We start from the raw sequence: 27,271 nt of genomic DNA on the forward strand, positions 1-27,271 counted from the left end.
CACTGTGAGAGCAGGATGCTGGACTAGATGGGCCACTGAAGGAGGTGCTGCTTCCTCTGGCCTGATTCAGTCTACAATGTAGATGTTGGCAGTAGCCCGTTGTCCTAAACACAATTACAGTGGTACCTTGGGTTAAATACCGTATTTTTCGCTCTATAACACACACCTGACCATAACACGCACATAGTTTTGAGAGGAGGAAAACAAGAAAAAAAATATTCTAAACAAAACAGAGGATGTATGATTTTTGTGGTTCATGCTGCAGCCACAGACATGTGATCTGACGGTGAGTTTGGGATGGCCGAATGCAAAAATCCTGAGGATCCATGTGGATCCATGCTTTGTAACCATGTTTTTGCACCATTGTGGCCCCATGAAACAGTGGGTGCGTGATTTTTTTGGTGCAGGCTGTAACCATGGATCCTCTGCTCACGACTGCAGCAGATCCCCCTGCCATCCGTAGGCATTCGCTCCACAACACGCACAGACATTTCCCCTTACTTTCTAGGAGGAAAAAAGTGAGTGTTATGGTGCAAAAAATACGGTACTTAATTCGTTCTGGAGGTCCGTTCTGAACCTGAAACAGTTCTTAACCTGAAGCACCACTTTAGCTAATGGGGCCTCCCACTGCTGCCGCACCACTGGAGCACGATTTCTGTTCTCATCCTGAAGCAAAGTTCTTAATCTGAAGCACTATTTCTGGGTTAGCAGTCTGTAACCTGAAGCATATATAACCTGAAACATATGTAGCCTGAGGTACCACTGTACTTAGAAGTAAGTTCCCTTCAAAACCAATGGGGCTTTCTTTTCCAAGTCATGTGTTTCTGGATTTACAGTTGCTGGAGAGAAGGAATAAAACAAAACAAAATCTCTGCACAGAGGGGAATCGTTCAGGAGAAAATCGGTGTGTTCTCTGGGCTGTGACTTTTCCCAACCTAAGGACAGTCGGAGATTTGGCGCCTTGTGCAAACAGAGGTCTTGCTTCACTTCTCGCCGCACAAACCATCGCTCTGTTTTCGTTGCAGTCCGGCCGGTAACCATGGAAACCATTTTGTCTTCCCCTCCCTCCTTTTCCCTCTTTTGCCGTTCCCCTCTACAGATGACTCTGGTGATGAGGAGCCAGCCTCGCAGTCTGACAAGAGCGAACTGCACGGCACTCTGAAAAGCCTCTCGAGTAAGCTGGAGGATCTCAGCACTTGCAACGACCTCATCGCCAAGCATGGGGCAGCTCTCCAGAGGTCCCTGAGTGAGCTGGAGAACCTCAAGCTGCCCGCCGAGAGCGGGGAGAAGATCAAGGCGGTCAACGAGAGAGCCACCCTCTTCAGGATCACCTCCAATGCTATGATAAATGTAAGTGAAGCACAGGTCCTGGCTGTAGAGGCTGGTGGCAGGTGCGCAACGCCTCTCCTGCCTAACACAGGATTTTGGCAGGCAGGCAGTGGTAGCAGTAGGCAGGTAAGTGTCATAGGAACCTGCAAGGATGGACATGCTTACAAGACACCTTCTGCAGCCTGGAATTTTAATTCTCTTCCACTTCGAGCTCTCAGAAGATCTCAGCCTTGAATATGAAATGCCAGGATTCCATTCCCCGATTTGCCGTGTTTCTCATTTGAACAGTCTAGGTTTACCTGTGAAAAGTGAAGCCTTGAGCACATCCTGAGTTGTCTCTTCAATCGAAGTCCCTGCTAGTGTTTGATACAGTTCAAGGTCAGGTGCATTGCTGTGGTTTGCTGTTTGCAAGACTAGGTTGTGAGGGTCTGGTTTTAATATTAGTATGGCTTTATTTTTATTTTTTTTATTTGTTTCGTTTCTGTGTGCTGCCCTGGGATCCTGTGGACGAAGGGTGGAATGAATAAATCAAAAAAGGTGTCCACACAATCTATAGTAATAGCTGAAAGAGCATATGAGATACGCTGGCAAATTGCACAGTTTGTTAAAAGTACCAGAAGACTAGTGAATTTTTGACTTTGTGGTGCTAAATTTTCTAAGGGCTCTTAAGCTAAATGTTATTTATTTGAGAGTGTCAGTTCCTTCCTTGGCCTTCCTTGCCTGTTGCTACCAGTTAGACATGCCTAAGAGGTCTGGGCCCTGGCTGACTTAGGGGTTGTTGCTGGGCGACAACATTTATTACAGAATAAGATTTAGTGCCTTTTCCGTTACTTGGATTGTGTTTCTGTACTTCTGTTACTAGGCCTTCGTATCAGTTATTAGCGGATTGTTTAACCTTACTGTATTCTTTATTCATATGAAAAATCTGCTTGGGCTATTGATATTTGTATGGCTTTCTTTGCTAACTTGCTAGCCGTCGCAAAAAAAAAAAATATTGAAATGCTGCTGTAGTTCGTTACGTAAACTTTCCTGGCAATGTTGTCAGCAGCTTTGAACATGGTTTAACCATGAGACAGAGGAGGGGAAATGAACCGATGAGGATACCAAGTTGCTGGAGACTTCAAATTGCAGGTTCGAGCTGGGATGCCAACATCCCATGCCTCAATCTTCCTGGTTCTGATCTGGAAGGGGCCATCATGTATCACTGCCAGCTGTGAAAAAACCAAAACCCACCAAGATCTGTTGTGGGGCAACTAATTGCCATGGGAATTGCTTGGGCAGCGGTAACCAACATGGTGCCCTCCACCCCCAGCCAGCATGGCCAGTTGTCAGGAATGATGGAACTTGTAGTCCAACGCATCTGGAGGGGCCATCACATGGACTGTCCCTGCACTAGGGCAGGCATCCCCAAACTCGACCCTCCAGATGTTTTGGCACTACAACTCCCATGATCCCTAGCTAACAGGACCAGTGGTCACGGATGATGGGAATTGTAGTCCCAAAACATCTGGAGGGCCAAGTTTGGGGGTGCCTGCACTAGGGCGTCTCTGCACCAGTCTCCCCACCACCACTTTCTCCCCTGCGATAGTGGAGAGTCAAATCTTGCTGACGCTTGGACCTGATCATTTCTTACGTGGGTTTGCTGACTCACAGCAACACTGGGAACTGCTTTATGCAGAGTCATTGGTCCATCTAGCTCATTGTCGCCTGTGTTGACTCTCTAGAGCAGCCTTTCTCAACCTGTGGGTCCCCAGGTGTTGTTGGACTACAACTCCCATCATCCCTCAGCTCTGGCCTTGCTAGCTAGGGGAGATGGGAGTTGTAGTTCAACAACATCTGGGGACCCACTGGTTGAGAAAGGCTGCTCTAGGGTTTCAGATAGGGGTTTCTTCCAGCCCTTACCTGGGATTGCACCTGTGACCTTCTGCATGCATGGCAGGTGCTTTGCAACTGAGCTTTGACCCCCAACCCCTTCATCGGAAGCTGTGGGAAAAGTCAGACCGATGGTCCATCTAGCTGAGTATTGTCTACATTGACTGGAAGTGGCTCTCCAGGGTTTCGGACAAGGGACTTCCCTGTCCTGCCTGGAGATGCCACAATCTGTGACCTGCATGCAAAGCAGAGGCCCTGGCGCTGAGATACAGCCCTCCTTTTGCCTTGTGCTTGTCTCTGACCTCCTTTGCCCTACTGTTCTCCTTGCCTTCTTATTCCTTTCCATGCCTCAATGCTTTCCTCGCAAATCAGAACCGATTCAGCCGGCCTTTTTCTGCTTCCAATTAGCAGAATTGGTACTGGGGCTCTGAAGGGCTGGAGTTCAACTGAAATGTCGATACTTTCTTATTCTGCTCACACCCCAGTTTTAAAAAAGGAAAGAGGAACAAAGAGTTTTCTTTCTCCGAAAGGCATGTCAGAGATGTGAGTGGGCTGGCTTGGTCTATTTGGGATGGGCTAGTTTTGCTTCGATCAACTTGGGAGACCATGCCGACGTTCAGAGGCTGGCGCTGCAAGGGAGAAGAGGCTTCTTAATTCTAAAACAGACTTGCTGTGAGTGGGGTTGTGTGTGAGAGAAGGGGGAGGGAGATGTGCGTCTCTGCGTGTTTCATTAATGCAAAGTCCTCTGTGCTTTATTCCTGCCCTGCATTCGTGATCCAATTATGCAAATACCACAAAGAAGAGATTTGAAAAATTGGAAATAAAAAGGGACATGCATCCTAAGATAACTCTGCTGTAATTTCTGGATCAAGTTTGTAACCGAGAGCAGAATTTGGATTGCTTTATTCCACCCCCACCGAAAACGATGGCCAACGCAGCTCAGCTTTGTACATGGGCTTCATTTGTGAGGCATGTAGCAAACTTCTAATGCCAGGCTGGGCAGATTTCAGGTTTACAGGATCAACTCTGTTAGTTGTTTTTTATTTTTTTTAAAAAACCCCCACTAGAATCCCAATAATCTACTCACCGAAGGCTAGTGCAAAATATATATACCGTATTTTTTGCTCTATAAGACTCGCTTTTTCCCTCCTAAAAAGTAAGGGGGAATGTGTGTGCGTCTTATGGAGCGAATGCAGGCTGTGCAGCTATCCCAGGAGCCAGAACAGCAAGAGGGATTGCTGCTTTTACTGCGCAGCAACCCTCTTGCTGTTCTGGCTTCTGAGATTCAGAATATTCTTTTTTCTTGTTTTCCTCCTCCAAAAACTAGGTTCGTCTTGTGGTCTGGTGCGTCTTATAGAGCAGAAAATACAGTACTTAGAATTAAAGAATTCTAAACCCAGGAATATTCCCAAAACAGAGAGCTATAAAAAAACCAATCCACTTCTGTTTACTCCAAACTTTCTTCATTTCAGCAGAATAAAAATCAGGGTGGGGGAGTCATTTTTGTCACTGCTATTGTTAAACATTTCGGAGTCAGCAGTCCTTGCCGAATCTACTGCAAATCACTCAGAGATCTGCCTGCAGGTCCAGACCTGTCTTCTTTCCCTCCTGATGACTTAATTAGGATAATCTTGATTAGAAAACGCAAATGTAGTTAGGCCGTTGGCGGATGCATCCCAGGTCTTTGTGTATGCTGCAGCAATCTTGTAAAAAACAATGTGTTGCGATGTCTGTCCACTAATCCATCACAGCAGCAGCAGCGAAGTATCTCATGTTAATTGGTTAGCTGTGTAAAAGTCTTGAGCATCAAAGACCCAAAGCGCTGTGGTAGATTTAAAACAAAAACAAAACCCTACCTAGTTTTCAGAAATTGGAATATATAAAGCCTCTCTTCTCACCTGCATTTCCGCATCTCTCTACCTATCAGCCATGCCCAGTTATTCCAGTTTCCCGAAGCTACTGATTTTGTAATGGAATTCTTTCCAGAAGAATCAGTGTTGTTCCCTTTCGGAATGACGTACTCAGAGTTTTTTGCCACCTGCTTCGTCCTGAGAAAGGACCTATTCTCTCACAGATGTCAACGCATAAAATCCTGGCATATTTATTTAATTCCTTTATTTCTAATATCTTTATGCTCCCTACCAGGGTGACACCCCCCCCCCCGGAAGGTGGCTCAACATAACATGATTAAAAATGCAATATTATTCTTTTTATTTATTCATTTATGTACTGCCAACTCATATAAGATATATCTATCTATCTCAATGTGGCGTACAGAATCTCAATTAAAACCAAAACAGCATAAAAACAAAGCATAATAAATTGAAGAAGTTGGAAAATGGGTCATCTTACAAGAAGGTTATAAAAACAAATAAATCATTTTCGGCAGGCTCTCTGAGAAGCTTGCATACAAAAAGATGGTGCAGTTTAAAACTGTAATCAACACACATTACAGAACAGCATAACAGATTGATAAAACAGTGACAGCACCCATTTTAACAATGAAAACACATTTTTAAATGGCAAGGGTCAAAGAGCACCTGTGAAGTACTATACTGTCTGTAGTTTTATACTTTTTCACTTTAAAGTTTGCTCTAGAGTGGATCTACACACAGGAATAAACCGCTATAAATAAGTCAGAAATTAAATCGTTAAAAAAAAACAATGCCATGGAAAATCAGTTAGAATAATTTTTTTGCTCTCTGGCACCATCTGGTGCTGCATGTTTATAATACATTGAAAACGCTTTTTCGTGACTAATGTAGTTGAGTCCATAGTGATGCTTTTCTTCCCCATACCCCTTTCCAGTTGCAACTTCTCAAAACTTTGGTTGCCAAGATGTTTATATAAAAGAAATAGACTCATTCATTTAACGTTGGAGCAACATTAATGGGGGGAGGCAGCGCAACTCTTGGCCAATGCAGAGGTTCCCTACTTCTAGAACAGAAAATAGTGATCAAAATGGAATCATTGCAATCCTCATAAACATACTTGGGATTATGGCATAAATCAGGGTTTCTCAGACTTCTGAGTTGATTGACCCCTTGATGAGCTCATAAAGTTGTCGCCGACCCCATTCTAAATTCTTGAGAATGTAAATGACATAAAAGTCAAGAAATAGGAACACGTGATCAACTTTTATTAATCATCAGTTACCTTTACTAGAAATCACGACATATCAAAAATTAATATATACACGAAGCAAAAGTGCACCTGTATACTCTCCTTTTTAAAAAGCAATAAAGCAGCATGGTCTGGGAATGCTGCAATCTTGCGAAAGTGCCTTATTAAATACAGGGGTTCCTCATTGGCAATGGGGGAAAGTGCACTCTGTACATGCCCGTGTTCTTTATTTTTGAGGCTTTTTTGCACTATACCTTGTAAACTACCTTTCCACCCTTAAGAGGAGGAGAAGAAGAAGAAGAGTTGGGATTTGATATCCTGCTTTATCACTACCTGAAGGAGTCTTAAAGCGGCTAACATTCTCCTTTCCCTTCCTCTCCCACAACAAACACTCTGTGAGGTGAGTGAGGCTGAGAGACTTCAGAGAAGTATGACTAGCCCAAGGTCACCCAGCAGCTGCATGTGGAGGAGCGGGAAATCGAACCCGGTTCCCCAGATTACGAGTCCACTGCTCTGAACCACTACACCACACTTGCTCAGAGCCTTTCCTCACCCCCTTTCAGCCCCATAGTCTTTATTCACAGTCCCATCGACCTCCCCGGGGGTCATCACCAGCTGCTTTGGGAAACCCTGGTCTAAATTAAGCAGAAGAAGTTAAGCGCTACTGGACCGAGCCCAAGAGCTGCAGAGGAGAAGCAGGAGCCGCCGAGATGGAAATAAGTGGCAATCTGGTGCAGAGGTGGCGTGGGAAGTGTTTGCCAATACGGAGGAACCGATGTAAAGGGTAAATTACACAGAGGATTCCAAGGAGCCCAGAAAAATCCCCTTGGGTGGCTTTGTAGGCAGAAGGCATGCGGAGACATCGCTGGATCGTGGCAGATGAGGCCAGCTTGGAAGTTTGTTGCAAAGGCTTATCAAAAGTGCTGTGGGTGGTGCTGGAAATAGATTTGGGGATGGAGTGAATTACTCTGCTGCTGCAGACAGCAGCAGAGTGGGCAGGAAGGTTGTGGACGGTACATGTCCGGGGGGCGGGCAGTTTCTGTGTCCCCCTTACACACCCCCACCAGAAGGGTTTGCTTTTGTGTTACGTTGACTGGGTTTCGTAGCTCTTGTGCATGTGAAGATGAATTCACAGGTAAAAAATTGTACCAGCAAAGTAGGGTTTTCTGGAAAATTTTGAATGGGAAATCTCCCCCCCCCCCCCCAATTCTGTTTGTTTGTCACAGTGAGGGAACCTTCTGGCAGTTCCCTCCCTCCGAGAAGTGAGGTTACAGGGAACCAGGCAGAGGGCCTTCTCGATGGTGGCGCCTGCCCTGTGGAACGCCCCCCCATCAGATGTCAAGGAAATAAACAACTATCTGGCTTTTATAAGACATCTGAAGGTAGCCCTGTTTAGGGAAGTTTTTGATGTTTGATGTCTTACTGTGTTTTTAATATTCTGTTGGGAGCCGCCCAGAGTGGCTGGGAAGGCCCAGACGGATGGGCGGGGTATAAGTAATAAATTGTTGTTGTTGTTTGTTTGTTTTTTGCCCTCCCTGGAACTCCCACATCACTGGTAACCTGTCTTTGGGAGTAATCTGCGTAGAGTACTTTGTGTTGGAGACACGTTCTGGAGTGTGTGGTATTTGGAGACATTTGCTGCTTTTGGTATTGCTGCTGATACTGACATGTAGCCATTGATAGCCTCACCCTGCATGAATTTGCCCGATCCCCCTTTTTTTAAAGCAGCCCAAGCTGGTGGCGTCACTACATCTTACGGTGCCAAATACTACAGTCTTGACAATGTGCTTTGTAAAGATGTACAGTGGTGCCTCGCAAGACGAAAAGAATCCGTTCTGTGATTCTCTTCGTCTAGCGGTTTTTTTGTCTTGCGAAGCAAGCCCATTGAAGGATTAGCGCTATTAGCGGCTTTTAGCGGCTTATCTGCTGATCGGATCAGCTGATAAGCGGCTTAGCGGCTTAGAAAAGGGGGGGAGGAAAAAAACAGCAGGAACTCGCAAGACATTGTCGTCTTGCGAAGCAAGCCCATAGGAAATTTGTTTTGCGAAGCACCTCCAAAACGGAAAACTCTTTCGTCTAGCGAGTTTTCCGTCTTGCGAGGCATTCGTCTTGCGGGGCACCACTGTACAGCCATACCTCTGGTTACAGACGCTTCAGGTTGCGTGTTTTCAAGTTGCGCACCACCCTGAACCCAGAAGTACCAGAATGGGTTACTTCCAGGTTTCGGCACATGTGCAGAAGTGCCGAATCACGACTCGTGCGTGCTCAGACACGGCTTTGCGGTTTGCAAACATACCTCCCGCACGGATCACGTTCGCAACCCAAGCGTCCACTGTACTTAATTTTGCCTCTCCCGTACCTACACGATTCCGTTTCATCAAATAACCCTGAATATTGAATTGAGTAATATGAGAGGAGGAGGGAATTATCTTCCAATCCACCTCCTCTGCATCATGCAAAATTCTTCACTCCTCTATAGTACTTCTCCCCCCCCCCCCTAGAAAAAGAGGTACTGGTATTCATCATGAAGTTGTTACAGTAAGTGTCATACTTTTTAGCAATAACCAAAAGAGAGAGAGAGGCACTGGTACGGCATACACTTGAGTACCCGCTGAAAAACCAGCACCGCAGAGTCCTCTATCATGCCTCTCTTTATGCCCCTGCTTTTCTAAACTAGAAAAAGTGCCCCATATGCCTACCCAAGTCCTGATTCTTGTACAGCCCTGTACATCTTGGGACCAAGATACCTCAAAGATCGCCTCGCCCCATATACAGCCGACCAATCACTGTGCTTTGCTGGTGAGCGCCTCCTGCAGATACCGGACTCAGCTACATTAGTAAAGAAAAACTGTTTAAAAAGCGTTATAACACTTTGACACCAGATGGCGCTGCAGAGTTCCATCTTTTGCCAATGTGATTTCCCATTATGAGGTTTACAACACGTTTTCCGGAAATGGTTTTTTAAAAAATGTGTGTCTAGATCCAGCCACCGTCTTATTGGGAGGTCCATTCCGCACAATTCAGGAATCAGGCTTCTAGTGTCGTGGCACCTGCCCCTTGGAATTCCTTCCCCTTAAATATTAGGCCGGCACCATCTCAGTTGTCTTTTCGGAGCCTACTGAAGACCTTTCCTCTTCCAGCAAGCCTCTCCAGTCGCGAGCTTTCCCAAAGTGCACCTTTATTGGATGTCAGGGAACTGCCATCAGCTCAGAGGCGAGAGATGGAAGGGCAGTTGTGTTATGGGGAGCCTCCGAAAATCTTGCAAAGCAGTTCCTCTTCCGGGAAGGAGGAAAGCCCCACCTCCCGTGGAGAAGAGGTTCAGGGACCAGGGGATGCTAGGGAGAGCCTCAACACCGAGCCTGAGCAAACCGGAGAGGCGGGAAGTACGCCCTTGCCAGCGCCCATTCTGCGCAGTAGGCTTTGGCGCAGGGAGGGGCAGAAAAGGCTGGGGGTGACGTGACTTTTATGCTGGGGGAGGTACAAAGACCGACCACTCCCAGATTCTGCTAGTGATTGAGCCAGACATGAACTTACGACGCTCTTCACTGTAAATAGTTTGCACCAAGAATAAAGCCTGGAAAAGACAGGTCGGAGTCTTGCCTGTTTACTCTCGAGCAACCACACTAGCATCTGACATTGGAATTGTTTTGAAGACATTTTTATTGTTCTATCCCTTGTCGCTTGCTGCCCTGGGCTCCTTTAGGAAGAAGAAGAGAAGAGTTTTGGATTTGATATCCCACTTTATCACTTCCCTAAGGAGTCTCAAAGCGGCTAACCATCTCCTTTCTCTTCTTCCCTCACAACAAACACTCTGTGAGGTGAGTGGGGCTGAGAGGCTTCAGAGAAGTGTGACTGGCCCAAGGTCACCCAGCAGCTGCATGTGGAGGAGCGGGGAAGCGAACCCGGTTCACCAGATTACGAGTCCACCGCTCTTAACCACTACACCACACTGGCTCCCTAAGCCTGTAGGGAAGGAAGGACAGGATAAAAATGAAGTAAGGGTGGACGTTACAGCCGTCCCTCGTCGTTTCATCCCTTTGATCATTTTGGTTGCCCTTTTCTGCCTCTTTCCCAGCTCTACAATATCCTTGAGGTGACCAGAACTGTACGCTGTGTTCCATCCCTCATTTTGTGATACTTCTGTTAACATGCACTAAAAATAGCAGGGCTTGCTTTCCTCTCCTCTCCTGTAGCATCAGTTTATTGGTTTTTTAAGGCACAGGGAAGGTTTTAGCTGTGCAACCATCTCGCCAACCATCTCCTATTTCTACTTGCCTGTGTAATGGCCGAAAAATGAGGCTGGTAGTAAGTAAAAAAGGTTCTGTGTGTGCAGTGATCCCAATTGAGAACTGCAATGCAAGACAAGACAAGACTCTCCCCATTTCCAGGTTTGCTTCTGTTCCATAAATGTTTTAAGAACCAGCTTTTGTCAGATTTTCCGAAGCTGATGCTGGCAGGGAATCCAATACGGAGGTTAGGAAGGTTGTGAGTGGGTACCAGACAAATCATTTTGTACAAGGAAGAACATTGGCAGATTTGCTTCTTAGCAGGAGAACCATAATTTTACACGTGTTGGTCAACTCCCCTGCCATTTCACACCTGAGGGCTTTAAAGCTGTTGCAGCCTGTTGCAACTTCTTTCTCAACTCTACATAGAATCATAGAATCATAGAGTTGGAAGAGACCACAAGGGCCATCGAGTCCAACCCTCTGCCAAGCAGGAAACACCATCAGAGCACTCCTGACATATGGTTGTCAAGCCTCTGCTTAAAGACCTCCAAAGAAGGAGACTCCACCACACTCCTTGGCAGCAAATTCCACTGTCGAACAGCTCTTACTGTCAGGAGGTTCTTCCTAATGTTTAGGTGGAATCTTCTTTCTTGTAGTTTGGATCCATTGCTCCGTGTCCGCTTCTCTGGAGCAGCAGAAAACAACCTTTCTCCCTCCTCTATGTGACATCCTTTTATATATTTGAACATGGCTATCATATCACCCCTATCAGTCATTTGCTGCCATTTTTCTGGAATATTACCAGAGTTGCAGTTTGGGTGTGGGGATCTCTGTGCAGCATCTTCTGCAGCAGAGACCGGTGTCTTTTTGAGAATACGGAGTCTCCAGTCTTACGGCTTTGGCCCTGTATACCTGAAGGAGCGTCTCCACCCCCATCGGCCCCAGGCACTGAGGTCCAGCTCCAAGGGCCTTCTGGCAGTTCCCTCACTGCAAGACGTGAAGCTACAGGAAACTAGGCAGAGGGCCTTCTCGGTAGTGGAACCCACCCTTTGGAACGCCCTCCCATCAGATGTCAAGGAGATAAACACTTTGTGACTTTCAGAAGACATCTGAAGGCAGCCCTGTTCAGGGAAGTTTTTAATGTTTGAGGTTTTATTGTGTCTTTAATATTTTGTTATAGGGACGCGGGTGGCGCTGTGGGTTAGACCACAGAGCCTAGGACTTGCCAATCAGAAGGTCAGCGGTTCAAATCCCTGCGATGTGGTGAGCTCCTGTTGCTCGGTCCCTGCTCCTGCCCACCTATGAGTGATCACCAAAGAAGATAATATGTGGTGCAGGCAGGTATCAGCCTTCCCATACCTTTGCAATTCAGGATCCACTTGAGCCCCAGGGAAGCAAGTGGCCCAGTGGAATTGTAAACACCCGAAAGCAGACCAAACGCTGGCATGAGGGAAATTGCTGAGGTTTGCTCGGTCCCATTTGTGCAAATGTAATCAGCCATGTATTCCTTTCATTATTGGGAGAGGACGGGGAGTCAGCAGTTCCTAATGTGAGATTAAGGACCGCTTACGATTGGTGCAGACAGTTAAAACTGCCACCTTTCTAAACAACACTCCAGTGTGTACAGCTGATTGCATTTGGCTAATGGACAATGAGCCCCCAGCCTGTGCATAGCAGCACATAAGGCTTCTGTTTGAGGTTGCACACTGACGGCAGATCCCAATTAATGCAGGGATGGATGTTGCCTGCTTTGTCACAGCCCTGCAGAGTGGCACCAGGCTTGGGTGTCAATGAGATGTGATGGCTGGATGGTTTCGTGGGAGCTGATTGAAATTAAATCCTTCAAAGACAGAGGTCCTCTGGCTGGGTTGGGATGGTATGGGGATGAGGGACCAACTCCCTTCTCTTGCTGGGGCCCAATTAGTGCCATTGCCTTCCATTAAGAGTTTGGGTGTAATCCTTGACGCCTCCCTTTCCATGGAGGCGCAGGTTACAACAACAGCCAAGGCGACATTTTTCCACCTTCGCCACATCAAGCAGTTGGTCCCTTACCTTTCCCGCCCTGACCTGGCCACAGTGATCCATGCGATGGTCACCTCCAGGCTTGACTACTGTAATTCGCTCTATGTGGGGCTGCCCTTGAAGCTGTCCCAGAAACTCCAGCGGGTGCAGAATGCTGCAGCGAGGCTCCTCACAGGGTCTCTGCCATGGGAGCATATTCACCCAGTGCTTTTCCAGCTGCACTGGCTCCCAGTGGAGTACAGGGTCAGAATTAAGGTGCTGGTTTTGACCTTTAAAGCTCTTCACGGCCTAGGACCCTCGTACCTACAGGACCGCCTCTCCTGGTATGCCCCACGTAGAACCTTAAGGTCCATATATAGCAACACCCTAGAGGTCCCGGGCCCTAAGGAAGTAAGATTAGCCAAGGCCTTCTCAACACTGGCTCCGGCCTGGTGGAACACTCTGTCTCATGAGACCAGGGCCCTGCAGGATCTGATTTCTTTCCACAGGGCCTATAAGACAGAGCTGTTCCACCTGGCCTTTGGCTTAGAATCAGTTTGATTCCCTCCCCCTCTTTCTTTTTCCTTTCTCCTCCTGTGAAGAGGCTGCATCCTAATGTTTTAATGTTGTATTTTAATCTTTTTAATTTGTATTTTAATCAACTTGTTTTTATTATTGGTTGTTAGCCACCCTGAGCCCAGTCTTGGCTGGGAAGGGTGGGGTAAAAATAAAAATTTATTATTATTATGTGTGCAAAGAAGAGGAAAGACGGGGGCAAAGCCCTCTCTTAGGTCTTCTGTTCCTGCATCCAAATACCTTTCTTTCCTCATTGAACTGGAATGAGTCGTGGCTACCTTCTAAGGTTGATTTTTTTTAGTTTAACAGTAATTCTTTATGCTTCCCCACTGAGCACATTGCTTAATCTGTTTTGGTGGGAAGAGTTGCCACAATTTGGTAAGAGTGAATACGTTGGGAGTGATTCCTGCAAGCTTCCGAGGGGCCAGGAGGTTGTAAGTGGTCGCTGCAGATTGATAAAGGGTTAATAGTTTCAGGCTCTAAATGTCATTTCCTGACAGAAGATGTGCATTGATAAAATGGCCCGGGAAAAGCTGGACTTCTGTTTCAGGTTCTGCTGCTGTTCCAGTTTTCAATTGTCGTTTTATGAAAAATCATTCATGCTCTGTTTGTGCGCCATTCTTCAAAAGCACTGCTGGGATTCTAGCAGCCCCTGGATTTCTTTCACACTGTCTATGGTGAATGTCTCACCACAGATTCCTAGCCCACCCCCGCTGTGAAAATCCCAAACCCTGAAAAGCACAACTTCTCTACTCGGCACAAATAACTTCAACATAATAGGGTACTATCCAACCAAGTCATATTCAGAGCAGAACTGTTGATTTCATTGGGCCTACTCTGAAGAAAGAGACCCTATTTTCCAGGGACAATTGTGGATTTATGGAAGCCATCCCTGTTTCTGATTTGATCCCAGAGTGTCCCTCTTTTCCTTAGGACATCCCTATTTTCGTTGGAGAAATGTTGGAGGGTAAGGAGTTATGCGACTCTCCCATCCCAAGCCAAAGTGATAAGTAACTATACAACATTTAGAAGACATGTGTAGGCAGCCCTGAATAGGGAAGTTTTGTAATGTTTAATGTTTTATTGTGTTTTTAAATATGTTTGAAGCTACCTAGAGTGTCTGGGGCAACCTAGTCAGATGGGTGGATAATAAAATCATCATCAGCATTATTGAGTAGGACATCCCTATTTTCATTGGAGAAATGTTGGAGAGTATGCTCTTACGTTCTTTTGTTCTTAAATATGCTAAACGTTGACTATTCCCAAAGAATTGGACTCTTTCAAACGTATCATACCATTAAAGGTTGGCTTGTTGAAATAACCTTATTTTGCAGTTTTGTTGACTCCTCCAAAAGCCACTTTGGCATATGTACTGAAATGCCTCTTGTTTAAGGAGAGTGAACCATTTAAATCGCCTCATTTCATTCTCTGCCTTCCCTTTTTCCGGCAGTCAGTGAGATCTGATGCATCGGTGCCTTGCTATCTCCTAATGAGTACCATCCTTCAGGCCTTTTAAAACGCTCGCTGCTGCCAGCCGGTTGCTGCTGCCCTATCTGTACCCCGGTAGCATATTCTAAAATGAGTTGTTTATCTGTTTATCAGGGAAGGTGGGCTGCTAAAAAGAGCTCTGCCACGACTGATTTTTGAACACACAAGGCAGGAGAGGGGAACTTCTTCCATTCTGAGGCCACTTTATCTTCTGCGCAGCCTTCCAAGGGCCACATGCCACTAGTGGGTGGAGCCAATGGCAAAAGTGGGTGGAGCAACCAATGTAAATTTTACCTGCGTGAACTAGGCTAGTTCCTTCACTCATCCCTCTCTATCCTCCATTCAGGTAAACAAGAGGTGTTAGCAGAATTCAGGGGCAAAGTCCAGCCAGGCAAAGCAGGGCCAAGGAGGAGGGGTGGCCTGGGGGGCCCAGTTTGACCCTGGAGCAAGAGGTTCTCCCCATTTGCTGTGCAGGCCATTTTAAGCGAAATACACTTGGGGACGCGGGTGGCGCTGTGGTCTAAACCACAGAGCTTGGGCTTGCCTATCAGAAGGTCAGCAGTTTGAATCCCCGCGATGGGGTGAGCTCCCGTTGCTCGGTCGCTGCTCCTGCCAACCTGGCAGTTCGAAAGCACGTCAAAATGCAAGTAGATAAATAGGTACCACTCCGACGGGAAGGTAAACGGCGTTTCCATGCGCTGCTCTGGTTTGCCAGAAGCGGCTTAGTCATGCTGGCCACATGACCCGGAAGCTGTACACCAGCTCCCTTGGCCAGTAAAGCAAGATGAGCGCCGTAACCCCAGAGTTGTCTGCGACTGGACCTAACAGTCAGGGGTCCCTTTATCTTTACCTTTTTACACTTGGGGTGTGTGGCAGGGTGAAGGGAAAACACTGGTCTAGGCATATTGTGGTGGCAAAATCTGCATTTTTAACAGTCTTAAGACAAAGTGCAGGAGGTGGAGTACAAAGACCTCATTCTGAGGGTCTTAAAGCCTCCCTGAATGAGCTTGCCTGGGCGTTGAGATCTTCTGCGGAAGAGGCCTTTCCATCCTGCCACCCTCACAGGCATGTTTGGTGAGGACAAAAGAGAGGGCCTTCTTGGTGATTGCTCCCAGATTGTGGAACTCCCATGGGAAGGCTAGGCCAGTTCCCTCTCTGCTTACTTTTTGCTGCCAGGCCTTTGGCCACTGAGTGGCTATTGTGGCAGCATCTTCAGAGGGTAGGTTTTGTAATTTCTGGTCTCAGGTTGGGTTACAAAAAGAATCACCATTTTCAAGCAAGTAGGAATTCTGTTAAAATCATAGCAACGAAACCACTCTTGGCCAAGAAACAAGAGCCTTGTTGCTTTTTTAACCTATAAATATAAAAGGCGGCTGTTAACTTGGATCTCTCGCAAAGGCAAGTGAGAGGCACAGGGTTGAAGGAGGGGCAGGTGAAAAAATCATTATATTATCAACGCTGGAGAATAATTTTAGCTGACTGTCGCAAGGAGCCGAACTGAGGAGTGTTACCTTGTGGTCGAAGGGTCCTGATTTAGGGAACCGATTCTAGCAGCATCTGAAATCTTGGCTTTCATTTTTGTTTTTTAATGGCCCAATATGGCTACCTGTGATTTCAAAGTTAGCTCAGCTGCAGAAATCGTGACTATTCCCTCCATTTCTTCGCAGAAGGCTGGAGAACATCTGTGCATCAAGAGCTGCAGTTTGACATTCTCTGAGTTGAAGTGGGGTTGGGAGGGGGGGAAAGGCCAGGAACCCTGTGGGATTATTCTGTCCCTTCATTGATAATCTAGTTTAATCAGCCACCCACCAACACAGTAATTGTAGCAGAGCAGAGACGGGCGTGCTGGAAGAGACTTGTTTTGCAAATAAGATCACGGTGCAGCCCCATCGCCCCTCCCTCCCTGGGATAAGATGTTCCACAGCAACACCCACCTCCTCAGCCATTCCATATGTTCTGGGGGGTGGAGTGTGTGTGTGTGTGTCCTTTTGGCAGCTAAATTTGTAGCTCACTAATGAATGTACTTCTCTCCCTCCCCCCTTTTAATCACACCGCAGTTTATTTTTATGAGGGATCCCAGCCAACCCAACCCTCATTGCAGCCAACACCATGTATTGAAAGAGGAGATGAAAGCAGCGCCGGTTAACATAAGCCGAGGGAAAGGGATTTTCTATTGTGTCTTGGATAATCCTCCATTTATGCATGCAGCAATTGTGGGATAACATCCCCCCCCCCCAACAAAAAAATACTCCTCGCCCAAAACATTTGCCGGCGGCAGAATTCTCACCAGGGAGCTAAGATCACCCCGGCCATAAGGCTGTTAGTTTTAGTGGGTGTGCCCAGAGCTTTCCCCAACAAAATATGCCTCCCCTACTCGCCCCGTTCCGTTCTTAATTTATATGTATTAAAAATAAATCTCCTGGTTGTGTGTATTGGCTGTAGAGAAGCTGCTTTTATTAGAAGATGGAGCTGGATGGGACTCCCTAATCCTGAACAATAATTTAGCGCAGGGTGGGAGCATTTTTCCAGGCTGAGGGGCTCATTCTCTCTTGGGGAGCCTTGCAGAGGCCACATGCCAGCAATGAGCAGGGGTGGAGGCAAAAGAGGCGTTGGTCTTCCTTTCCTAGTGCAGACTCCATTCCAGCCATGCAAAAGTCAGAGGTGTCTATATATACAAACATTTCCACACACCTCTTTCTGTGCAGGCAGCCAAGAGACATGATCACAGTTCAGCAAGTACATTCCAGTAGGGCAAAAGCACTCAAGGAGAGCCCAGAGCAGAGAGGCAATGTGGCCTTATACCCAATTAGCCAACATTGCTCCCTCCAAATGTTGCTGGACTACAACTCCCATCATCCCTTGCTGGTGAGGCAGATGGGAGTTGGAGTCAAATACCCAGAACACACCACATTGGCTAACCCTGGCCTAGCGAATGTCCTGAGGGCCAGATAAGAGAGCCCTGGAAGGGGCCACGTTCTAGGTGTCCATTGCCCGAGGCTTCTAACCTTTGATTTATTGTATTGTACATTGCGGCAGGGAGGAAGGGAGAGACTCTGAGAGGGCACGCCAGCAGACATCTTGTGGAGTGGACAGAAGACACACATGGCTAGCATGCTTCATTCTGTTTCATTTCACAACCTGTTCTTTGCTGCAGCCTCTGTAAAAGTTTGCATTGAATAATTCATTCATATATATATATATATATATATATATATATATATATATTGTCAGGGGTTCAGAAGCAGAGACGCAGAGAAGGGTGGAAACAGAGAGCGAGGGGGAGGAAGCCGAAGGGAGAATGAGTGATGATGACGACCCGAGATCTCCAAGCCTAAGCAGTGAGTCAGAGGACTCCCAAAAGGGAGCCCCAGTGAGCAGAGCAAGGGGGGGATCCGGGGGGACACCCCAGGAGGAAGGGAACAGAGGAGATTCAGAGAGCAGCAGCTGGAAGTCGGGACCCACGCTCAAGACTGAGAGCAGCAGGGAGGAAGGCAGCCAGGCATCGGGTTCCGGAGGCCGTCAGCAGGAGGGAGGGCACGAGTCAGGGGTGGTCACGCCCTCCTCAGAGAGCGAGGCAACGGTCAAGAGGAAAGTAGAGAGTTGGGCGCGCGCGCCAAGTTCAAATGCAGCGGAAGCTGGAGCAGTAAGCAGCCCGGAGAGTGAGCCAGGTCCCAAAGCCCGCCGAAAGGAAGCGGAAGGATCAGGGGGGTCAGCGTCAGAGGAGAGTAGAAGGGAGGAGGCCCAGGGGGGCAGAAGGACCCAGAGACGTAGGGAGAGGCGAAGGAGGTGGAGCAAGGCTAGGGTATTAAGCTGGTGTGCAAGAGGCGGGGACTCAGACGGGTCTTCGCCGACCTAGAGCAGAAGGTGTAGAGCTGCACGCTGCAGTTCGGAAATGAAACCTGTAACTCAATAAAGACTCTTTTAAAGTGGACGCTGTGTGGCGTGGTCCTATGTGAGCTGGGACCTGGTAGCAGCTCTGACAGTAAGACCCGTCTCATCAAAGCTTCAGAAACCTGAAACCTCGCAGCGGGAGCAGAAGCCGCTAGGGGAGGAAGAGGGGTGTCTGTAAGCGAGCTCACAAAGGTTAGCAAGATGACGGAAGAACAGAGGATCTCCGCGTTGCAAGAGGCAGTGACCCAGTTGTCCTCAGAGGTATTGGCTTCCAAGAAACGGGAGGAGGAGACTACAGCCGCCTACAGAGACCTACACGCCAGGTTTGAAATGCTTGTTAAGCAAGGGCAACCGGGACCCAGACCGGAGGGCGTGGGATTGGCACGGAGAGCAGGAGGGCTTGTGGCTCACTTCGATGGGACTTTGCAACAGTACCCTAATTTTAGAGCAGACGTAATGTGCGCACTGCAACTGCTGGCAAAAGACTTTAGAGATGAGGAAGAGAAGGTGGGATTCATATTGTCCCATTTGCATGGGGATGCCAAAGCCTGGCTGCGCAATTTGTGGAGGGATAAAGATCCGGCGCTTCAGAATGCAGATGCCTTTATCAAAGCGATGGATGCGTGTTTTTTGTCTACTATTGATGTGGATCTTGCCAGACGGGAGATTCATGGACTAAAACAAGGGAGGGCGAGCGTCCGGCAGTATCACGCCCGATTTTTTGCGCTGGTCAGTGCTTTAGAATGGGATCGGGATTCGCCCCCTGTCAGAGACCTCTTCTGGGAGGGTCTAAGTTCTGCGGTTAAGGATGAAATTGCAAGGGGGGAGAGGCCCCGAAGCACGCAGGAGGTGGTCCAAAGGGCGCTGACTGTGGGGGTGAGGCTGGAAGAACGTCCATGGTGCAGAGATGAAGGACGTGGAGGGCGCGAAGCAGCGAGAAGTTTCTCTTTCGTTCCGAGGGAAGCAGCGCGTGCGCAATCCACACCTCCGCCAGGAGGGGGAGGGGAACCGATGGAGGTTGGAGGTGCAAGGGCTCAGTCAGCAGCCAGAGCCCTAGCACCGGCAGCAGTGAAAGCGAAGCCTCCTAGAGGGAACAGGAAGTGTTACATCTGCGAGGATCCAGGCCATTTGGCGAAGGAGTGTCCCCGGAGGCTCCACAAGCACACTGCAGCCTCAGCTATGGTGACTGCAGCAACGCAGCAAGGAGAACCACAGCAGGGAAACGACGATGTCTGGCTGGAGAAGGAGGCACTGGGGCCCAGCCAGACGCATCTGTGAAGCAGCCCCCAGCGATATTGCAACCCACGGATCCCCTCCCACCCAAACCAGTGGTGCAGCTCACAGCGTCTCTCCAGCTACCCAACGGCGTCACTATCGAAGTGCCGCTTTCTGTGGATTCTGGAAGCAACGCAGACTTTATAGCGCAGAGCTTTGTGGAGCAGCACGCTATACAGCTATTGCCTGCCACTCTGCCCCTGCAAGTCGTCACAGTGGATGGCAGAGAGTTGCTAGGGGGGCAGGTGGTGAAGCAGACGCCACCAATGGTGATGCGCCTTGGCAACCACAGGGAAGTCATCAGTTTTAATGTCACCCAACTGTCGGACACGCCCATTGTGTTGGGCATGAGTTGGCTGGACAGGCACAGTCCGACACTGGCTTGGTACCAGAGACAACTGATCTTCGGCTCCTCTTATTGCGCAGAACACTGCATCCTGCCCCGACGGGAGGGAGAGGAGGAGGAATCACAACTGCAGTTGGGAACGTTGCAAGCGGTCCCCCACAAATACGCGAACTTTTTGGAGGTCTTCTGCGAGAAGGAGGCGGACAAGCTACCCCCTCACCGGCCATATGACTGCAAGATTGACCTCCTACCGGGGGCGACGCTGCCGAAGGGGCGGCTATACTCCATGTCTGAAGATGAAATGCAGGAACTCAAACAGTTCATCAAGCATAACCTGGAGCGTGGCTTCATCAGAGAGTCCAAGGCAGTGGGGGGCAGTCCCGTTTTCTTCGTGAAAAAGAAAGACACGCCCCAAAAAAGACTCGTTGTGGACTACCGCCTTTTGAACCAGATGACCAAACCGTCTGATTACCCCATGCCCAGGATTGACGACCTCCTCGCGACGGTGCGCAAGGGACGCGTGTTCACCAAGTTGGACCTACGAGGGGCGTACAATCTCATCCGCATGCGGGAGGGCGATGAGTGGAAGACGGCCATGTTCACACCGCTGGGCACCTACGAGTACAGGGTTATGCCCTTTGGATTACAAAATGGCTCTCACTGTTTTCAAGCTTTTATGCATCACGTGTTGGAGGGACTCCTCTACAAGACATGCGTCTGCTTCCTGGATGACATCCTGATTTTCTCGGACTCGCAGCAAGCTCACGACCGAGACGTGAGGGAGGTGCTCAGCAGGTTGCAACAACATAGACTGTACGCCAAGCTGGAGAAGTGCCAGTTCGACACGAAGGAGGTGGATTTCCTGGGATACAAGTTGTCGGACAAGGGGATAGCCATGGACAGCACCAAGGTTCGTGCGGTATTGGATTGGAAGAGCCCGCGCAACCGGAAGGAGGTCCAGCGGTTTGTCGGCTTCGCCAACTTCTATCGCAAGTTTATCAAGGGGTTCGCGATGCAGACGGCAGCAATTACGGACACGCTCAGCTCCAAAAAAAAGAAATTCATCTGGACGGAGCAGGCGGAGCAGTCCTTTCAAGCGCTCAAGCGTCTCTTCGCATCGGAGAAGCAACTGCTGCATATCGACCCCAGTAAACCGTTGAGGGTAGAGACAGACGCGTCAGACAGAGCCGTGGGAGCTGTTCTGCTGCAGCGAGACCCGCAGGGGGTGTGGCGGCCGGGAGCGTTCTACTCCAGAAAGCTCAGCAAGTCGGAGCAGAACTACACCATCTGGGACAGGGAGTTGCTAGCCATTCATGCAGCTTTCAAGGCGTGGAGGCACTTCCTAATCGGCGCCAAGCACACGGTGCAGGTCTGCACGGACCACAAGAATCTGGAGCACTGGCGCACGGCTCAGTTCCTGAACCAGAGGCAGATACGTTGGGCGGAGTTCTTTGCTGACTTCAATTTCCGAATAGAGTACGTCCCAGGCGACACCAACATCATGGCGGATGCACTGTCCCGAAAACCGCAATACCTAGAAGAGGTGACGCCAGCGGCGGCCATGCACATCTTCGCACCGACGGCGTGGGCGTGTGCCTCAGCTACAGTAGACCTGGATGCGGTGCGACGTGCATTGCGGGACGACTCATTCGCACAAGACAAGATGGCGGAACTGCTCAGAGGCACGGCTACCACGGACGAGTTCCAGGTGCGGGACGGCTTGCTCCTACGCAAAGGGGCTGTCTATGTACCAGGAGACGACCTTCGCGCCAAGGTACTGCAACAGTTGCACGACGCACCCACGGCCGGTCACTTTGGCACAGAGAAAACGATGGAATTAGTCGCGAGAGACTTCTGGTGGCCCAGGCTGAGAGGGGAGGTCGCGGACTACGTCGCGAGGTGCGACACCTGCCAGAGGGCCAAGCCGGTACACAGACCACCGGCGGGACTGTTAGAACCGCTGCAAACGCCGTTTGAACCGTGGGAGAGGGTGGCCCTGGACTTTGTGACGGATTTACCCAGCTCGAGAGGCAAGACAGCTGTGCTAGTGGTGGTGGACTTGTTCACCAAGATGGCACATTTCATTCCGTGTGCGAAGGTGGCCACGGCGGAACAAACCGCCAAACTGTTCATAGATCACGTGTTCAAAGTGCATGGCCTGCCACGGTCTATCCTGTCCGACCGCGGACGCCAGTTCATCTCGTCTTTCTGGCAGAAGCTGATGGGTTTTCTAAATGTCAAGGTCAATCTGGCATCAGCAAGACACCCGCAGACCAACGGGCAAGCAGAGAGGGTCAATGCCATCATGCAGCAGTACCTGAGATGCTATGCCAATCAACAGCCTGCGACGTGGGTGGATTACCTGCCGCTAGCCGAGTTCGCTTACAACAACACGAAGCACGTGTCCACAGGAGTGACGCCGTTCTTTGCCAACAATGGGAGGCATCCCAGAACCTTCCCGGGACTGGAGAGAGTGGGGGAAGGAGAACCACAGACGGCGGACGCGTTCGCGTCAGAGCTGCAGGCGGTCCACGATCAACTCAGACGGCAGCTGGAGCTAGCTAAGCACGCCTACAAGGTGCAAGCTGACAAGCACAGGCGGGTTGGCGAAGTGATCCAAGTGGGAGACTGGGTCTGGTTGGCAGCCCACGCAGTGCCGACCAGGTCACTTGCCAAGAAGAAGTTGGGGCACAAGCAGATCGGTCCGTACCAAGTCGAAGCGCAGATCAACCCGGTAGCCTTCCGACTGGCGCTGCCGGAGGGTTCCAGAATGCATCCGGTGTTCCACAGGTCGGTGCTCACTCCCTACAAGGCACCTCACAGGTTCCAGGAGCCAGGGACGGCGCCAAGTCCGCTCCGGGAACGGACGGAGACGCGGGGGGTGAAGCACCAGGACCACATCAACGAGGTCACGGAGATTTTGGACTCCAGATGGGGGGAGGAGGGAGTCGAATACCTCTTAGCCAGAGAGGGCACCCGGGCCAGCGCCAATAGCTGGGTACCAGACTACGCTTTGGAGGAACCCCTGCTCAAGGACGAGTTTCATGCCCTCTTCCCACACAAACCCATGCCAGCGAGCTTCTTCGACGACTGGTTGTTCACACCCACACTTTCTTCCAGCACGTTCCATGGATTCGACTCAGAAGGGGAACCCGCACGGAGCACCCGTTCCCCAGAAGGTTCACCGGCAGGTTCGGCATCAGGCAACTTGTATTGGTGGGACGATCGACCAGAGGAGCAATGGCGCAGGAAGTGGCTGGAGATGCCAGGTCGAGCGACCGACGCAGAGACTGACATGGACGTGTTCGGGGAGGACCTCGGGTTCGAGCACGGCGGTACAGAGATGGAAGAGCAACAAGTCAACGTCGACGACCGCGAGGGGGAAGACTCGGAGGTTTTCAGTTGGCGGCCACCCACGGGGAGCGACCTGTATCCAGCATTCCCTCCCATGATGATGGAGCACCCAGCACCCACACCTGACAGCGGGGAGGGGGGAAGGGGGGGCTTCGAGGGGGGGATGGATGTCAGGGGTTCAGAAGCAGAGACGCAGAGAAGGGTGGAAACAGAGAGCGAGGGGGAGGAAGCCGAAGGGAGAATGAGTGATGATGACGACCCGAGATCTCCAAGCCTAAGCAGTGAGTCAGAGGACTCCCAAAAGGGAGCCCCAGTGAGCAGAGCAAGGGGGGGATCCGGGGGGACACCCCAGGAGGAAGGGAACAGAGGAGATTCAGAGAGCAGCAGCTGGAAGTCGGGACCCACGCTCAAGACTGAGAGCAGCAGGGAGGAAGGCAGCCAGGCATCGGGTTCCGGAGGCCGTCAGCAGGAGGGAGGGCACGAGTCAGGGGTGGTCACGCCCTCCTCAGAGAGCGAGGCAACGGTCAAGAGGAAAGTAGAGAGTTGGGCGCGCGCGCCAAGTTCAAATGCAGCGGAAGCTGGAGCAGTAAGCAGCCCGGAGAGTGAGCCAGGTCCCAAAGCCCGCCGAAAGGAAGCGGAAGGATCAGGGGGGTCAGCGTCAGAGGAGAGTAGAAGGGAGGAGGCCCAGGGGGGCAGAAGGACCCAGAGACGTAGGGAGAGGCGAAGGAGGTGGAGCAAGGCTAGGGTATTAAGCTGGTGTGCAAGAGGCGGGGACTCAGACGGGTCTTCGCCGACCTAGAGCAGAAGGTGTAGAGCTGCACGCTGCAGTTCGGAAATGAAACCTGTAACTCAATAAAGACTCTTTTAAAGTGGACGCTGTGTGGCGTGGTCCTATGTGAGCTGGGACCTGGTAGCAGCTCTGACATATATATATATATGCTTTCGTAGATTATGCCAGAGCACAACTAAATGCAGCACAGCCATCTTCGAAAAACTCTTCACAAGCTCAAGAGGTCAAGACACGAAAGCTTTAGCAACTAATCCACACTTAATGACCCACCTAAGTGGTATTCAGAATATCACTCATGAAATCACTCAAGATATCCCTCAAGTAATTAAGGAACAAAAGAAGAAAAGGCACACTAATCTAGGAACTTCCTCTCTGCCCAGAACGTTGGAGGCTATACACCACACCCCCTCAACAGTATTTATAGGAACTCAAACACTAAGACCCTGCTCTGTTCCAGTAACAAGAAGCCGAAAGCACCAGCCTGAAGATGACGAGTGAGACCTCGTCGAAACGTCGCCCAGACACCCCAACTCTTACACGGGAAGACACCCGAAGACACCAAAACCTGCATTCCTGTACCCGTGAAAATCTACGAAAGCAAATATATATATATATATATATATATATATATATATATATATATATATATATATATATATATATATATTATAATATATATATATATATATATATATAATATATATAATATATATAATATATAATATATATATATATATATATATATATATTATATATATAATATAATATATATAATGAGAGGCATCATGTGGGGAACAGTGATAGAGCACAATTTGTCATCTCACTTCCCTTGTGAGGTTGCTGGGAAGAGGAGGGGAAATTATTCTGTTGCGCAGCCCAAAATAGCTGTAATTGGGATCACGGCTCCTCCGAAAGCACCATGTACCTCCTATGGCACCATGTTCTGAACTAGCAGTTTCATGTGTGCCGGTGGATGCTTGCGTATTTATGTGGGGCTAACTCTGTCAAGGAGGCTGAGAGATGTAGTTCCTGGATGGGGGAAGATGGGGCTTCCCTAAGGATGCTCTGGCAGTTGCGCTCTCTCTCTCTCTCTCTCTCTCTCTCTGTGTGTGTGTTTGTGTGAAAGAGAGAGAGCGAGAGCGCGCTCAAGCACCTCTTGGCCATACAGTTAGACTACTAAACTCTAAAGGACAGGGCCTGTGCTGCATCTCTTTGAGGTCATTTTCAGCAAACAAGGGAGCAATAGAGGCCTGGCCAGAACACATCAGCTAGATTGTCAAAGCCTCGGTGTTTCTGAGACGGAGATCATAACCATCAATAAAGGGCTTTTATTGTTTTCTTTGCTAGATGTTGAATATCAGGGAAATCGCCCCCAAACGAAAAAAGAGAAACACAGTAGAGACCCATGGGGGTTCCAGATAGAAATGCACATCTATCGAGACACTATACAGCCTAGTTTTATTTAATGTAAAACTAAACAAATAAAGATGGAGGCGATACCTATCTCCGTGCATGTCATGGTGGCCCCATGTTGGGAACGTGAGCTCAACTTGTGGTAGTCACCAGTTGATATGCACAGAAATCCCTTCACACAGGGAAGAAAGGTGCTTTCTCTGTGCATATCACAGGGGCCACAGGTTGAGCTGATGTTCCCACGTTGTGTTCACCTGCTGATACGCATAGAAATCTCTTTCGCAGGTAAGAATGGTCTTACCTTCCGTGGAACAAGCCCCAGGGACAGCTAGGGAAGACTCCTGCCTGACTTCCTTGGGCATTGGGTATATGCCTCTCTGCTAATAATTTGCCCATCCCAGACTTTTCAGTGCTGCTTTCTTAACAACAGGAAGCCTGTTTCTTTTGGGGAGGGAAAGGTGCATACTGCTGTTCTCCTGTTTGTTTGCATCAACAGATGTGGAATAACCTGGGATGGTCGCTGTACATTGCTTGAGAATTGTAATGCTGTTTTCTGTTAAACTCTTGACAACCCATGAAATCGGCTCTTATTTGCTGTGACTAGCCCGTGAAATTTGCCAGCACGTTTTGCGTCTGTTGGTGTTGTGGTATTCTTCCCCTTCTCCCCCCGCCCCTTTCCTTATTCAAAGCAGAGCTGGTGTGGTGAAAATAATGTTGGACTCGCATCAGGGGGTTCTGGGTTCAAATCTCACTTTCTTCATAAAATCAAAAGTAGGCTTGTGATAGAGGGACGCGGGTGGCGCTGTGGGTTAAACCACAGTGCCTAGGACTTGCCGATCAGAAGGTCGGCGGTTCGAATCCCTGCGACGGGGTGAGCTCCCATTGCTCTGTCCCTGCTTCTGCCAACCTAGCAGTTCAAAACCAGATCAAAGTGCAAATAAATAAATAGGTACCGCTCCAGCGGGGAAGGTAAACGGCGTTTCCATGCACTGCTCTGGTTTGCTAGAAGCGGCTTAGTCATGCTGGCCACATGACCCGGAAGCTGTACGCCTGCTCGCTCGGCCAGTAAAGCGAGATGAGCGCCACAACCCCAGAGTCGGTCACGACTGGACTTAATGGTCAGGGGTCCCTTTACCTTTACGTTTAGGCTTGTGATATGAAGTCAACCTGGTGGTGAGCACTAAGAAGGGATTTTGTGTGTGGTTGCCTTGTTGTGGTTTGATGTCAGATCTCATGGAGAAGGCAGCAAGTCAGGTCAGGCGTTGCAGGACCAAGAACAGCTCCAGGTGAGAAGCAAGCTGAGCCTTTTACAACCTCTGCCCCCTTGTGACCGGTTTGAAGGATGAACGCTCTGTTCTCCCTCGTCCTCCTCCTCTTCCTCTTCCTCCTTTATTCCCTAGCCTCCTGCCTGCTACACTCCCTGTACTGCTGGACCAGTGAGCTTCTGTGCAAGGCATTTTGTTCCTACGGGAACCTAATTATGGTGCCAGGCGAATAAAACGGAACAGCCTTGTGTACGGCAAACTGAGTTTCTTGAATGATGATTAATTTTTCTTCCCATATGCAAGAGCGGGAGGGTTCTGT

General features: G+C 49.2%; 1 protein-coding gene across 4 annotated transcripts in view; it reads left to right on the forward strand.

The window, feature by feature from the left end:
* OSBP2 (oxysterol binding protein 2) overlaps positions 1-27,271 on the forward strand; it is a gene marked incomplete at its 5' end in the record, with an annotated part of 159,727 nt that overhangs the window by 95,070 nt on the left and 37,386 nt on the right. For all 4 annotated transcript variants that reach the window (XM_082203116.1, XM_082203118.1, XM_082203117.1 and 1 more), the window contains one exon: positions 1,100-1,350. In XM_082203116.1, coding sequence (XP_082059242.1) covers positions 1,100-1,350 — 251 coding nt within the window. The remainder of the gene's footprint in view (positions 1-1,099; positions 1,351-27,271) is intronic.

The sequence above is a fragment of the Podarcis vaucheri genome (genome assembly GCF_965113315.1).
Source record: "Podarcis vaucheri genome assembly, chromosome: 16".
Classification (NCBI taxonomy): Eukaryota; Metazoa; Chordata; class Lepidosauria; order Squamata; family Lacertidae; genus Podarcis; species Podarcis vaucheri.